The following is a 17284-nucleotide window of genomic DNA, read 5'->3' as shown; positions in this document are numbered from 1 at the left end:
TGTATATTTTTTTTTACAATATTAATACAATGCGTTGGGTTCCTTGGGAGCCAGTTCCAATTGTATTTGGACCAAAGAGATTTCATATATGTCATTTTAGGTGCTCTATAGTTTGTTTTACTTTACCCCGACCCTCATAGCCCAGGGAGTTCATAGAGATACCCAACATTTTACAACAAAGGGCTATTAGTTCCTGATAAACAGGGTCGTGCTTTTATTGTAGACATTTCATTCCCTATGCTTATTGCGCTTGGTCCGGTACACAGACAATTACATTGAGTCGAGTGACACTTTGGCTGTGATTAGAAGAATTTAGGGAGCAATATAGAACTCTATTTTCAAGAACTTCCACTTACTGTGCCAAATTAAGTCATCCTCTTTAGCACACGGCCCCATGATTTTGGGGTACTTTCTATAGATCTCAGTTGGGCACCCCATCATTGACTCTTTATAACAATTTCCAAACCTTTTATCCTGGTAATGTCCCAAAATATAATGACAACTAAACAGTACAATGATTTTGTATTATTAAGAATGATCTTTAATACGTTTACCTTTTCAGTACACAGCACAGTCCTCTGGTTTTGTAAGGGTTTTCAGAAACAATCCAAATTACCATTGGAACCTTCCCCCATGCTAATTAGCACCGTGTCCCATGTTGTGTACCATACCCAACAACACACTTCTATTCTCTTTCTATTTGAGTAATTTGCCTACTCTTCCCCCATACACACTTTCTGCAGCTAGCTACTATAAAGTAGAGTAAGATAAGATCCCTTTTGGATCTGGACATTTAAGATCACAGAGTTTAACTCTGTGGACCAACATTTAGATGTTATATACAGAAGCCCACTGAAAGCTAACAGTTTCTGCACTCACATTCTTTTGCAAAAAAATGTTGTTCCACATTCCCGCGGTTGGGTCTGTAGCTCCAGAATAATTTCCTGCAGTAGTTACAGGTCATCTGTACCTGGTAAATTAGCATATTGCTATGGGGAAATATAGCGGCTAGCAGGGGCAACTCTGTAGTGATTCCAATATTTGTGCAGTGGGAGAGGAAATAGCTAATAATGTTTAAGTGACACAAAGAAGCATAATAGTTTGTCTACCATTTCTTGTTCTGCTGCAGTCCACTGAAGGGAGAAAAAATAGCTTTTAAATGAATAAAAATGATTTATCCACAAACTGGCGCTTCCCGACACTAAATGTTCCTCCAGCCAAACACGGCGGCTGAGAAAGGGAGACCCAAGGACTCCTTACTGATTCCACATTAATAGAGAGAAATTGAATCTATATTGAGGTGGAGAAAAATTGTCAATATATAAAATATAATGAAATATAATCTGTAATAAAAAATATAGATTAAATTAATTGCAAACCTGTTATTTTCGCATTTAAAAATTAAATGTGAAATGAGCCCTTGAGTGTGCTTCTTTTTAGAGACATGAAAGCAGACTGTCTGTAGGTGGATAATAAAATATTCAGAGTCACCACAAGCTCACGGCATGCACTAAAACTCAGGGAGATAACAATGACCTAAGAAGCTGCCAATAATTACATATTGTAGTAGATTAAAGATATCCCTAACTAATCTCATTCATTTTGGAGTTTTTTAAAGAAGAAAATTCCCTTACTCAAAATGCCTTATTGCAAGTTGGTTGTTGGACTATAGAATATGTGATCCGCAGAATTTTTCTGCAGACATGAAACTATGGGGTATATTTACTAAACTGTGGGTTTGAAAAAGTGGAGATGTTGCCTATAGCAAGAATCAGATTCTAGCTGTAATTTTGTAGAATTTACTAAATAAATTAAAGCTAAAATCTGCTTGACTGCTATAGGCAACATCTCCACCTTTTTAAACTCGCAGTTTAGTAAATATACCCCTATGTCTATTTTGTTGCAGAAACTGGGGACTGTTGGGATCTTCTCTAGATCTGCACCGATTGATTACACCTGGCTGGAGAATCTTCTTAGATTCACGGATCTTCATGATCTCATTCAGGATGTCAGATCCTGTTACATTTCTAACAGAGGATTTGCAAAGTTTTATGAAGAGGTTGGACGTTGCACATTCGGGATCCTGTATCACACCAAGAACAGGGGGGCAGTTAATATCACCAACGTGACTAACTCTCTCTATGATACAGAACTGGAGTATATGTCAACTGTGCTTGGTAAGTCATGTGCAGAGCTTTACTTACTAAGTAATACTTTCCATCTTTACTGTAATCACAGTTATCAATGACACTTCATCCTATTTTGCCTGTTGTTTCACTCACATAATTAGTGTAATGCAAAAAAGAACCCCTAAACTTTATACAAACATGTCACCTGCCCTTGTGTATGTGAACATGGATTCCTGTTTGTAAGCATATATGTATGTGATCATACATGTGTGTGTTTCAGAGAATGTGTATGTTCATGTTTGTGTGTATGTGTGTGTATGAGCATACATGTATGTGTGATTTGGTTATGGAAAATATGAGTAATTTTATTATTTTCCTCTTTCTATACGAGTTGTTTCAGAACTGTAGTTTAATTTTTATTTATTTTGGTTTTATTCACTTCTTACCTCATCTTATTAATTATATAAATAATGTATTTGATGGAGTGACATTAAAATTATGATACTGATAATATTATTTTCTTTGGAGAATATTCAGATTTGGTATCCGGGACATTATACATGCTGGAATATATAGTGTATATCCATCCTAAGTGTTGACCCTGAACTTCTTGATTATCATATTGTGACTCTAATCTAGTATTAGACTATGCTTCTTCCACACTCCTGTTATACTTGCTGATGGCTATGGATATCCAACCTGTAAATTCTTCTGCTTCCCCAAAAATTACCACCTATCTGAGATGAGATGGCTCCAGACACAGGACTTTTTAAAGTCACTTCTCTATTAAAGCTGCATAACTATGTACATCGTTAAGCTCCACCCAGTTCCCATAGTCCCTGCGTTTGCTCCGTGCAGCTGTTTTCCCTGATGCTTAATGGTTTGTGTGTAGTCTTGACCATGAGCCATGGGCGTGTGATGCTCTGGTGCTGGTAACATGAACATGGTCACTAATTTTTCTCAGGATAGGCTCATTTTATAGTGGAATGTGCATATAATTAAATGTATTTAGCAAGTTGGATCCATTAGCTTAATTTCACATAGAGGTACAACCTTCATGCTTTAGTGTGACAGGAGCCTCATATCACTACTCTGTCCCTTTTTGGGACCATCTTCATTCTACTCTATAACTCTCAGTGTGGGCTCCTGCTGCCTCCATTCCCCTCCTCACATCATGTCATTGTCCCTGTCACATACAGACCTGTCCTCACTGTCACTCGTCTCCTGATATACTCTGTGCTGCTGGGGACCCTGCTTTTTCCACTATATAACTCTCAGTCTGTGGATTCCTGCTGCCTCCATTCCCCTCCTCACATCATGTCACTGCCTCTGTCACATGCAGCTCTGTCCTCACTATCACTCATCTCCTGATATACTCTGTGCTGCTGGGAGACCCTGAACCGTTCCTTATATAACTCTCAGTCTGTGGCTTCCTGCTGCCTCCATTCCCCTCCTCACATCATGTCACTGCCTCTGTCACATGCAGCCCTGTCCTAACTGTCACTAATCTCTTGATATACTCTGTGCTGCTGGGGACCCTGCTCCTTCCACTATATAACTCTCAGTCTGTGGCTTCCTGCTGCCTCCATTCCCCACCTCACATCATGTCACTGCCTCTGTCACATGCAGCCCTGTCATAACTGTCACTAATCTCTTGATATACTCTGTGCTGTGGGGGGACCTGCTCCTTACTAACAGAATTACACTAATGAACATGTCACTGCTAATCAGAAAGTCAGCACAGAAGAAAAAAGGAAAGTTAAATTAATTCAAAGGGTTTGTCCAAAAATAATAAGTTGGGCTTTCATATTTTATATTTACCAACATGCACATTTCAGACATGGATAAAAAAAATCCTCAAAATGTTGCTATACATATCAGCTAATATGAACCATGGAAATATACTATGTGTACCTTCACCTACAGGTGGTAACAGTTGAGTACATCTGTGTTATTGTCAGTATATAATAACCCCCAATGTCTTTCTGTTCTGCACAGGGAGGGATAATGTTATAGTGGTGATAGATGACCTGCAGGACAGCAGCGTAAAAGAGAAGAAAAGGATTCTGGGTACACAGCCCAGCATCAGGAAATGCGCCAGAAATCTGCTCCTTGTTACTGGAAAAGAGAAAAAAAAGGAAAATGATCTCCTGGAAAAATTGAAGGATGCTCTTCTGTCTACTGGTATGAAGAATAACTACATACAGTGTGGGTGCATGTCTCCATACAGTGAAAAAAGAGCAAAAAAGACAGTAGTATCAAATGGGGAACTCACTAAGAAGAGGACAATTTTATTTAAATATTGTCTGTATATAAGGAGACAGGAAGCCAACTAGATCTGAATTAATGTAAGACTTGGGTCTGGAACCCGAGAGAAGGGTCCTCGTCTGGTTCAATCTACCCCTCCTCCCTCTTTCCACCTTATGCTGCTCCTAGTTCAGCCTTGGGCAGGAGGAAGGGATGGGTGGATGAATGGGTTTTCTCCCCTAAGGCAGAATATTTAAGGTCAGAGACTAGGCTGGGAAAGGTCCTTTTGTTGTTTATTTAGTGGATCAGAGCAGCACCCAACCTTCCCAGTATTGTATTTACCTTGTACTTTCTGCTGGCAGAAGGAACTAAGAACAGCCACAGAAAGAGGCACTATTGTGGGAGAGAGGTTGCACCATTTAGCTTTAAGGCCAACCCTGCATGGGCGGGTCATTGGCAAGGAGGTGTGGTGTGCACCTCAGTACAATTTTTATGGGGGATTGAGTAGTGGGGGGGTCATTCCTCCTTATTTCTCAGATTTTTTATTTAATAAACACTGTGACCTAGTTAATTTAGGAGAGATCAAAAGTAAAAAAAAAGTTCTTCCAGATGCAATGAGATATGTGTAAAACTACATGAGGTGCCAAATCACCCACATCCGCAAGATGATTTGAGACCCCCTAAATCTGCTTCCAGGATGATAATTATTATTATTATTATTATTAATATTATTATTATTATTATTATTTCTGGTTGTATTTCTATATTTACAGAAGGTAGTAATGAAATAAAGGAAGCGAACACCATGCTGTATAGTAACTTAGATGAGAGTGAAAGTCATGAGATACCCATATATGAGACATTATTAACAACGCCCAGCGACAAGAGTGATGAGACGCAGCCCAGCAATGAGAATGGTGATACAGAATCTACATGGAACTATAGTGGAGAACAATACAGCAACAATGAAAGTGAAGAACTTTATGTAAACATAAGAAACGTCCTTCGCAGTAACCCAAAGGTCAGTTAGTAACTGGATCCGCAGAATTTCCATATGCAGCCTTACTGTTGGGAGATATTCCCCAGGTGCAGGGATAGTCCAGGGACAATTAAAGCACTGTATATAGTCTGTGTAGTCATGATTTATGTTTATAACTTGTATTCAATAATTAATCTGGAAAGCCTTTTTGTGTCAAGTGTCTCTTTTCCTAATGATGTCCTTTGGCAGTGACCTGGGATGTTCCCCCTTCTAAATGACATATAGAAATTCCTGAAATAAATGCATACATGTAATAACCTAATTTCATAGGGGAAAAATGATATTGGTATATGAATATGTAGCATTTACCGATCAAGAATGAATACTAAAATCCATACATAGCATAAAACCAATATTTTTGCTAATTAATGAAACAAAATAACAAATGGAACAAATATTATAAAAATACAATAAAATACAATAGCCAGAGTTGGTGAGTATTAAAACAAAGTGCTGCTGATCTGGAGAAATGTTTAGCGGTTTGCGATCTAAGTTGGAGAATACAGTAATCTGCTGACTACAGAAGCCTAGAGTGACCAAAAAATTCCAGTCCGAGGTATCCTCTACGGTCTACTGATTAGTAGATCACGTACATACAATGTGTTAGGTTGTGTGCATATGTTTGTGTGTGCGTGTGTCCTTAAATCAGTGCCAAAGAGACAAATCCGTCAGTAGTAGCAAAGAGGGGATTCAGTTAAAAGGCAACAAGTGTATTTAAGCCTTGTCTGTATTTTCCTATGTAAAGGAGACTTAAAGCCAAAGAAGCCTGAAATAATACAAGATGTGGAGCTGGGACCCCAGAGAGGGGGCTTTGGCCTGTAGGGATCTGCTACCCCTTTTCCCCTTATGCTATCACTAGATCAGAGGAACAGGCGCAGCGATATGTGGGTTTCCCCCTCAGAGAGTTTATTTAAGGTCATGGACCAAACCCTTTTAAATCAGAGAAGTATCGACCCATCCTCATTATAGGCTGACTTTTCTGTTAATTTGTGTAAATAATTTTCTTCCTCATAGGGTTGGCGGTAGACACTATGGGCAATAACAGAGGGTGGCCCTATATCGGGAAAGACATTGATTCATCTTTCTCTGTGGAAACATGATAGGAAACTCCTAGATGAGTGGAGGGGTTATGGGTAAACCAAGGAGGATGAGAATGAGGACTTACTAAGAGTGTATCGTGCCCCATAGTTGTGTGGGGGAAGGTCATAGTGGGGGACCAGAAGTAAGTGGTGTGAGATATTGTCAACAATGCTTTGGTCACCTTCTTTCTCTTGCACTTTATTAATAAACGCTGTGACCTAATATTGCTATACCAAAGTCTCTGTATCTTTATACTAAGGTGATATGGTCTGTAAAGCCTATGGTGGGGGACGCATCAGGCCCTCAGCAACTTATTTTTAATTATCTACAGTGCCAACAGGAAGTAATTTTGAGCCCCCTGTGGTGGAAAGGGTTAATAGGATTGTTGTTTATGCAGCCCCTCCCCCTGTTTTGTAGATAACATACTGTACATACAATGATCACTGTGTTGAGTACAAATAGATATGTATAGATCCCGAAAAGAACTAGTTTTAACTAATCTTAAGGGGGATTGGTTTCAGAGTTTTTCATATAGCTAACACCCAAATCCGGAGTAAGTTGTGTCCAGCAGATGTCCTGATTCATTTACTGAGTGTTATTTAGCAACAGACTCCTCAGGTCAAGATATTTCTCAACAATGAAATATAATATATATAAGTACATATTTATTTTTATATTTTTTTTTATAATAAACATTTAACTTTTTTCATTTTTTACTGTCTGTCAATCATTGTAATCTCAGTAAATGGTCATATTGTGGCATTTGGTACCAGAAGTTGGGGGTTGTGTTGCAATTAATGACAGACTTCCTGCTATTGGCACAGTGTTGATTGTATTGGTAAGAATTTGTGCTGTGTTCGGGGTGGTTTACATTTTGTATAAACTTTGTAAACGTATTAGACTATGGTCATTTGTTCAGTGAGTATGTTTAAGTGGAAATAATCAGGGAATAAAGAATAAAAGAATGTGAGCCCACTCCCTTTGGGTGTGTCTAGTTGAGGACCCTGGACTCTAATTGCTCGTGAGTGTAATAAATGTGTTTCACTGGTACAACTGGCAGATCCTGGCCATGATACTGTGAACTTAGATTTGTCTCAGTATAATAACACTGAGCAGAAGAATGCTGCAACATGGGGTGAATTGTGAGCAAGCGCTACATTAGGAGAGAGCAAAAAGGAAGTGCAGAAATGATTCTTTTGCAAGTTACAGAGCAGTTAATTCTCCACCTTGTTTAAGAGACTTGCACAAACACAAAGGAGAAATGGAAGATCAGTTCTCCTTGTATATAATAAATGCTTTGAAAAGAGAACTGCAGAAATGAAGATGCCTAAAAGTGTGAAATGGTGACCTTGTAAGGGTGAGGACTCTGATACAGTGAAGGGACTGGGAGTCTGTAGATGAATGGTCAGAGACAGATAGTGAATCGGTTGAGGAGGTTGAGGTTGAAGAGGTTTGGGGAGAATTACGTCCCGTTATTACTACCAGACAAAGGGAGCGAGGTGACATAAAGAACTGAGACTTATGCTACTGGGTCAGATGGAGATTACACAAGATCAGGAGTTAGAGCAGAACAGGGAAGGGTGGAAGAAACACACAGCTATTCTGCTGGAGAATTTAGTGAGATTGGGGTTTATTATAAACAACATCATAATGAGGGATTGTTGGCTTAGGAATTGAGACTATGTAACTTGTGCAGATGGTGTAACTTTAATACAAGGAAAAGCAATCAGTTTGGAAGCAGTGTGTAATGATCGCAGGGTGAGGTTACAGATGAGATGGGCGCGGTTCACAGATTTTAATTCAAAATTCAAAATTCTATAACATAAATATATGATATACCTACAGAAGTAGATGACATGACTGCAATGTGTGAGATGGGACAATGAATACAGAGATTGAATGAGCTGGGTGCATGGGTAGTATTATCTGAAATTACCAGAACAGTGTGTGTATTCTATGCAGACTGAGTGAAATGGTCCTGATGTTGATGGTTTAGAAATCAAAAGAATGAACGGTTTGTTTAAAGAGCAAGTCAGGATAATGACATGACATCATACGTTGAGGGGATGGGATAGAGTGGTACGAGAGGTGGTGCAGAAGGTTAACCAAAGGATAACAGGAGATCAAACTACTGTTCAGCGACTGATTCCTGCCCCTGTGATAAACCACCTCTTTCCTCAATAATTTTCAGTAATAAATAACAGAAAGTACAGAAACATAAGATTGATGTAGTGGCCCATGAAGAACAAGAGATCCCCCCCATGGGTGATAGACCCAGATAGGGACAATCCAGACCTGTTTATGGAGTAACAACTGGTATAACAAACTTAGAAGCCAAATCTTCACTGTATTTTATACCAATACCAGATCTGATAGAACATTGCTCATTGGAAGAATTAGCTACATTGGATGAATTGGGGGAATATTGCATCCCTTTCATCCTTTATCAATGATGGTATATGGAGAAGGTACAAATATTAGGACATTTGATAGTGGTACCCGATTCAGTTTACGTAGTAGTGAAAACCCAGGAACATCAGACAGGATGCAAAGAATGGGTGACACTAGTGCGGACAGAAAATAAATAGAAGCTAGGAGAAATAGTGACTTCAGGCTTAGGAGAAACATAATTAGGGGTATATTTACTAAACTGCGGGTTTGAAAAAGTGGAGATGTTGCCTATAGCAACCAATAAGATTATTGCCGTCATTTTGTAGCAGGTACTAAATAAATGATAACTACAATCTGATTGGTTGCAATAGGCAACATCACCACTTTTTCAAACCCACAGTTTAGTAAATATACCCCTTAGTGTTATTAGAAGGTTCTGATAATCCTGTCTATTTCTCTTCCCGCAGGTTGATTCCTATTGCTGAATGATGGCCTGAAAGTGGATTAGGTGCCCTCTTTTGATGAACCTGTAACTTGAGTCTTGACATATAGGGGACTATTGAAATTGCTGGATTTGTACCCATTCATGAATTTCAGATGGAACAGTTCTATATGCTGGTATACAGATATCCCCGGATGAACTGTTATTGCAGACACTGAACAGTGACCTGATTGGCTCAGTTGGCAAATAGCCACTTGGAATCCAGCAGCCTGGAAAGCTTCAGGACGAGCAAGAGCAGATTTTGCTTACCAGTAAACAACATCAGAAAGACTGTATACTGGGTGAGTAAGGAAGAAATCAGCTTTACCAACTGAGATATAAATCCTGTATAACAACTGAGGAGAAAATTGCAAACTACCTGATCCATCAACACTTCACTTATAGCAACTGTATCATTATCTTCATCCAAAAGAAAATTGTATCTGCCCCTTTCTTGCCATTTCTATTAGCTCTTCCGATTTGGGTATTTCTACTATTTAGGCCACCATTTCTACTCTGGCTTTGGTTCATGTATAATGAATGTGAGTGTTATGAGGTATAAATGTTATTTCAGTTTCATAGTGTTGTGTTTTCTTGGATTCCAAAAGGAAGGATTTTGTATACAACTCTCCTCCATACATTCTTTCCTCTCCCCATACAATACAAGAACACCTACACACACCCTTCACAATAGGTAGCACTGCTTCAGACACACCATCACACACACAATACACACACCCTTAAACACTGATTCTAACACACACACACATGCAAAACTTATATATTTATTAAACAGACAATGAGTGTAATATATTTTATTACATATATGGTAACATGTATGATACATCTAGGAGTAATACAATGTTTTATACTTGATTGTTACAATTAGAGTGATAATTAGAATAGAAAATATTTTAAATGAAGCTACATTTTTTGTCCAGTCTTTCTTGATAATATAAGCATAATCTTATGATATAAATATTGGTCCTGGGGATTTAGAGCAGAATAGGAAGTATATTCCTTTGAATAAACCTGAACTACCTTTGCAAGGAGATTTATTTATGATAGTTATAAATATGCTATTAAATCTACATATACATCTAAATCTATAACTCTTCTTCCGATCTCCCCCCCCCTCCTCTCTCGTGTATCTGACTGCCTCTCCGCTATCTCCTCCTGGATGTTCTAACGCTTTCTCAAAATTAATATTGCTAAAACTGAACTCATTGTCTTCAATCCTTCTAGATTCTTCCTCCACCATGACCTTTCTATCACTGTTAAAAACACCTCCATCTCCACTGTCTAGGCGTCATCCTCGACTCCTCCCTCTCTTTTGCCCCCACATTTAATCCCTTGCCCAATTCTGTCACTTCCAACTACTAAACATTGCCTGCATCCGGCCCTTCCTCTCTCAGGATGCCACCAAAACTATTATCCATGCACTCATCTTCTCTCTTCTTGATTACTGTAACCTTCTCCTTACCGGCCTCCCCCACTCCCATCTCACCCACCCCGTTATATACTCAACGTGGCTGCAAGACATATCTTCCTTTCATGAAGCTTCTCTTCTGCCTCTCCTGTCTGCCTTGCCGTGCACTGGCTCCCCTTCCCCTATCAGTTCCTTTACAAACTTCTCACCATCACCTACAAGGTTCTCTCCCACTCAACTGCCCACTATTTCTCTAACCTTCTCTCCATTCACACTCCCTTCTGTTCCCTGCGCTCGGCCAATGACCAGCGCCTCTACTCCGCCCTGATCACCTTATCCCACTCCAAAATACAAGATTTCTCCCATGCTGCCCCCTTCACTGGAACAACCTCAATCTTTCCATCCTTTTACTTTTGTGCTGCATGGACACACTTTTTGTTACTCACCAGCTCGGTGTAGCTGTGTACCCGGTAAATTTCATAGGCATCATGCTCAATGCAGTACACAGAGCCAAGAATCCTAGGCATGGAGCACTTCAGACTTACAGCTAGGCTAACTGGTTATTTCTAGTCCCATGATCTTACGAGTTTAATAACAAATATTGCTTTGTAACTTTAGGAGAAGTCAGGCAGGAAATGCTCACCAAATAATTCACATAGAATGCATATGATTCCATTATGATTTTATTGCATTATCTCATGAAAATCCTCAAGCGATTAATTTCCAGGCTCAGTTTCCATGAACAATAGTGTGTTTTTGTTCTGAGGGGAATATTGACTTGAGGTAAAGAATCTGTCGGACTTCACTGACCCACATACCAAGAAAGACTTACAGCGGAAACCTGCTCCTTAAATCTGCAACCTTTCATGTGCCCACCAAAAGTGGGATGACTACAGATCAGACCACCGCAAGCCTGGCAGGATAGAATGTAAAGCAAGCTATGGATACATCCTGATTTATGTAAATAATGTAAAAAATAAAATATAGAAAAATAAAAATAAAGGTTAAAGGACATATTTTTATTAATTATTATAGTGTTATGAGTTGTTCAATTATTTTATAAAAAAAAAGTTTTTTTTTACATTTGTGACATTACATTACAGCTATGCATGTGCGTATCCTGCTCTGTCTGTTCTTCTTGTTAATATACTACGCATAACTTTTAGGCAGAGCGAACTTACACCAGGGGGTAAATGTATTATGGTCCGGTTTTGTCAACTCGCGGGAGTTCGCCGAGTTGACAGATAAAATTTAACACAGCGCTGAATTGTAAAGGCAAATTTACACAATTTAGAATTCCCAGCATTCTTTATATAAGGCTAAGTAAACCAACTATTGTGAAACCACGTGCTCTAATAGGATCTTCCAGGTTGTGTCTTTACAAGCATTAAGGACATGAAGAGGGTATTGATGTCTGCATGTGTGCAGTAGCGGGTCACATACTGTGACAGAGCCACAAAGATTGGGGGAGACTTAAAGTTTCTGTTCTGACCCTGGACCAAAGATGTTTAACACCAGAATTTTCCATGAATTTGGGTTTTCAAGAGTATATGGGTCTTGCAAATTTCATTAGTTAGATGATACGGATGATATATTTGAAATAAATAATGCTTTGTCCTAATCAACTTTAGAATTAAGTTTTCTAGGCTCTGTTGATTGAGGACAAAATTTGTCTTATGGCAATTTTGATTTCCTGATTCCTCAGGGTGTATATAAAAGGGTTGACTAATGGTGTTATAACTGTATAAAGAAGTGAGAGAACCTTGTTAGCCACTAATAAATGACTGGCTGGAACTACATACACCATGATCATTGTGGTGTAATAAGTGGATACAACCCCTAGATGGGAACTGCAGGTGGAGAATGCCTTCTCCTTCATCCTTGATGATGAGATGTTGGCGATAGCTCCAATGATACATCCATATGTTACAACTATCAGGAGGAACGGCATCAGTGTCGCTGCAGATGAAAGTAAAGACACAACCATTTCAACTGTGGAGGTGTCGGAACAAAATAATTTCAAAATAGGAGCAAAATCACAGAAGAAGTGGTCAATGATATTTAATCCACATAAACGTAGTCTACATAAGAAGCACAATGTGATGGACATGATAAGGAAAGCCCCAGCCCAGCAGGTGAGTATTAGATAGAGACATAATCTGGGGACCATAATCAATGTATAATGAAGCGGTTTGCAGATGGCCAGGAATCTGTCATATGACATCACTGAGAGCAGGAAACTCTCAGTCACAGCAAGAGATCCAAACATATAGAACTGAGTGAAACAGCCAACGATTGAAAATGTGGCCCCATCTGTATGTAACACATGCAGCATGGGAGGAGTGATACTGCTGGTGAACACAATCTCCGAGAGTGACAGGTTGGAGAGAAACCAGTACATGGGTGACTGTAGATGTTTACAGCAGAACATGGACAATATGATCAGAAAATTTCCAGAAAAAGTCACCACATACGTGACTAAAAATATACTAAAGAGCATAAGTCTTACTCTGTAATGGGCCCCAAATCCAATAATTAGGACTTTACTGATGACTGTTTCATTCTGAGGACTCAGCAACTGCTCGTTATTAAAGTCTTCCATGTCAGCAGTAAACTGGAACCAAAAACAATAATGATATATTGTAGAAATACACAAGTTGTATTATCATTGTTAATATAAAAGTTTTCCTGCTCCATCTCTGCAGTAATTATTTCAGATATGAGATGCTGCTAAACCTCTACACAAAGGGGCACAAGCTAAAAATGTGCACGTAAAATAATATATTTACACCCATATGCTGAGTTGGAGGCCTCTCAAGTAATGTCCAAGTCTACACCTGAGCCAGCTTTACACCCAGATACATTTACACCCAGATACACTTACACCCAGATACACTTATACCCAGATACATTTACACCCAGATACATTTACACCCAGATACACTTACACCCAGCCACGTCATAAGCACGAGAAAAGCTTTTTAACCTGAATTTTCATACAGCAAAATACATGCTGACTATAAAGTTTTATATAAATGTAACTAACTGACTAACTAACTATATAATACAACATAATCTTCCTTTAAATGTACAAATAAAAGTAGCAATAAAAATAATTCAAACATATGCCTACAAAATTATATAATAAAGGCACATGCAATGATAAAAGTTTCAGAGGCACATCTGCAATCAGCCAATAAGAAGCAACTAGCTAGTGCTGGCGACCATCATCATCAAGTGATACGGGTATATCAGTGTCTCCGCGTGGGTCGTCCTCAGTTCGCAATGAGGCAACCAAACCCCTATTGTACTTGGTCTGTATTTGCCTATCCATTCCTTCCCTCTTTCTGCATCTCCAAGCGCAAAGAGGTATAAGTACCAAAGATGTATATGGACCTAGATAAGTGCTTTGTTTCTGAGCATGTGTAGTACAAATGTGCATTTTTTACACAAAGCAAACAGACATTTGAGCCCCAGAGTGTGTTTACAGTGTTCAGCATAGGCTCAGTCATTCTACTAATGTCTGTGCATATTTTAATTACGATGAGTGTTGATTAAAACCAGTGAAGTTCAAGAACTTATATAGAGTATTAATAGGCCCTTGGTAAAACCACCTAGTTCACTGTATATCCATTAGCTCTTTTATAAACCCCTTTCACTATGAATTATGTGGACTTTATTATAAAGAAACAGATTTTACTAGTCTCTAATGTACTCTGATAGCCCTTTTAGCCAAGGATCCATCTCAGTTTGCACTCAGACTGAGACAGATCTTCCCATCGCACCTCTCTGTGCTTAGAGAGGTGGAACGGGGGAGGTAGTGAGTGAACCAAGCAATGTAAAGATGTGTTCACACTCTTTACATGTTATGCTGAGTTGAAAGCAGTCGCAGATAGGTCTCTAGAAGATGTATGTTTTGCAGGTGGTTTCTCCTGGTGCAATAGACCTTGATGTATTGAAAAAAGAAGTTAAAAAAAAATATTATTTTTTTTTAAAAAGTGTGCACCCCCTCCCAAACAGCTTTACTAAGCCTTGTGCTGTTTTTTGAGACGGGGGGGGGGGGGGGGGGGGGGGATAGTGCAGTTTTTGGTGTGTGTACAGCAATGTTGAATATGTTGTTTTATATACATGAAGTAAATAATTATAATAATAGTCTTGCCAGGGAAGATGGTGCTATTGTGCTTTCAAGAAGCCTGAGTGTCAAATCATGTCTACATGTCACCAGTTGGACTGCCCAGATTTGACAAAGAGTCTCATTGTAGATGGTACGGTAATAATGATATGGTTGTTTTACTCTATTGAAATTTTTTTTTACATTTTTTCTTTTACCATTATGATCTTGTAACTTATTTTAAGGGCAACTTGCACCACTACACAATGTAAGTGCTACTAAGTTCAATTCACAAACCATGTTAGAAAACTGATAGAAAACAATTGAAGATGACAGTTTTCAAATGCTCCATATTACAGATCGTCGTTCCAATTTTTAGCCACAAAAAACGTTTTGATTGTGAAATCTGATGAAAAACCATAAGAAAAACTGGCAGAAAATTAGAAGTAGTTCCGCTAGGTGAGATTGCTCAAACAGGCAACATTATCTTATTAATTATGGTGCAATCATTATTTACTGATTAAGGGGCAAAAATAATATGTAATGAAAGTAAGGTGGTAATATTATTTTATGATGACATTAAGGGGGCAATAATTTTTTGACTGCAAATGTTGGCAACACTTATTATTTCATGATGGGGCACCATATGTACTGCACACTTGTGGTAGTGACTGATAGCAGTGTGATAATATGAGGCTGGATGAGAGTAAAAACAAAGGGTCTGAAGCATAAAACAAGATGGTTCAAAAGTTAAGCAATATTACATTGTTTTAAGTTTTCTCATTAAATGTTTTATCACTGTCTGGCAGTAACATTGCTCTGTTTGTGCAAGTAAATTATGTCTCATAAGAGACGATGAATTCTCTGTAAATGATCTGACTGCAGAAGTTTCCAGTAAAACCAATTGATGTCCTTGGAGGGAGGAGGTGTCACTGCCTTAATCAATGGTGTGATGAATTGTAAACCAAATGTAATCATTTTGTTGATGTATTTTCTTGTGATGCAATACTGGGTATAAAACATTGTGTACTTGTTGTAGAGGGTGCAACTGGTCAGATGGAGCTCATATGATAGTACATAAAATACTTATATTCATCTAATCCTTATTCCTAGTTTCTGAGTATTTGATCAGTCTGCTATGATGGAGGTTCCTCCGCAATCATCCAGTCACAAATGATAGGATCATGGTGCCATTCGTCATCACCATGTGCATGTATTGGTACCTGTAGCAACTGCAACTAATAAGTCTCCTAACAGTCACATAGATGTAAACTGCTGGTCTGCATCGGCTGCATTTGCAAGAAAATTCCCATAAGGATCTTTTGTTTGGTTTTTTAATCTAAAATTGTTACAAAACACTTGCCTGATATTTCCAATATTTTACATTTCATTATATTATGGCATTGTTTGAACTGATAAACAAGGATTTGAAAACTACAGTCTGTTGTGGACAATGCAGTGTTTTTATAATACAAACTTACCGAACTCAATGCAGTCACTTCCCGCAATGTGTCTCATGAAATTGCACAACAGAGGAAAACATGTATAAAGCACAGGGTGAAGGTAGATCACACAATGTGTATTCTTCAGTAAAAAGAAAATCTCATTTTAGAAATCAGATAATGATGAGTCTTCAAGACCTGTGCAGTTAATATACTTCCAGATTTTACTGTAATAAGGATAATTCAGTCCCTGAGAGTATAACTATCCAGGGAGTATTATATTAATACTGTGTACAGTCCTATTTTATAATGTGTTGAGGGCATTTACTTACCCCCAGAGTCTCTGTCTATGGAGAAAAATAGGAACATCAACAAGATGGAAATTATTGTTGTTAAACCTCTGTATTAACCTAATGAAATATGCCGGATATATATATATATATATATATATATATATATATATATATATATATACACAAGTTAACCCGTGCATGATACTCATGCATTATAGTCAAATCAAGCTACTTAAGGTGTTAAAAAGGTTATTGTCATGCATTTGGGCCATAGCCCAGGCCTCCTCAGGGGAAGAGCATTACTTCCCGATGTAAGCGCCCTTTTTTAACGTGGTTTTGTCCACATGTCACCACCTCATCATTCTTCTCCATCACCTCATCCTTCATTTTCATCGCCACATCTATCGAGATGTCTATCCAGACACAGGGATCTCTCTCAGCGGTCCTGAGTATCACACTCCTCTCACTCTGTCACCCCCGGCAACCACCAACCACTCCCCACTGTCACCCCCGGCAACCACCAACCACTCCCAACTGTCACTTCTCCTTCAAGAAATATATATTTTTTTAAAATCTTTATAAACACTTTTAACAATTAACAAATTAAATTAACAAATTAAAAACATCTTAGTATACCAAATT

General features: G+C 38.5%; 1 protein-coding gene across 1 annotated transcript; it reads right to left on the bottom strand.

Annotated features, from left to right (window-relative positions):
* Positions 1–241: 241 nt before the first annotated feature.
* LOC142098245 (olfactory receptor 11A1-like) lies at positions 242–13398 on the bottom strand. The gene is made up of 4 exons (XM_075180937.1): positions 12461–13398; positions 2457–2511; positions 1944–2083; positions 242–296 (listed from the first exon to the last, which is right to left on the bottom strand). The coding sequence occupies exons 1-4, from the start codon at positions 13396–13398 to the stop codon at positions 242–244; spliced, it is 1188 nt and encodes a 395-aa protein (XP_075037038.1).
* Positions 13399–17284: the final 3886 nt, after the last annotated feature.

Source organism: Mixophyes fleayi, chromosome 7 (assembly GCF_038048845.1).
Source record: "Mixophyes fleayi isolate aMixFle1 chromosome 7, aMixFle1.hap1, whole genome shotgun sequence".
Classification (NCBI taxonomy): domain Eukaryota; kingdom Metazoa; phylum Chordata; class Amphibia; order Anura; family Limnodynastidae; genus Mixophyes; species Mixophyes fleayi.
Note: the sequence above shows the minus strand (reverse complement) of the source record. Positions and strands in the feature narration are given on the sequence as shown.

Bases quoted from the DNA above. Each gene is read 5' to 3' on its own strand.
- LOC142098245 (XM_075180937.1), bottom strand. From the start codon at position 13,398: ATGGAAGACTTTAATAACGAGCAGTTGCTGAGTCCTCAGAATGAAACA. The intron at 2,512-12,460 runs GTCCTCAATCAA...CAACTCGTATAG, and splicing joins ATTGCCATAAGACAAATTTT to AAAGAGGAAAATAATAAAAT. The intron at 297-1,943 runs GTGCAGATCTAG...TTCTAATCACAG, and splicing joins CAGCCAGGTGTAATCAATCG to CCAAAGTGTCACTCGACTCA.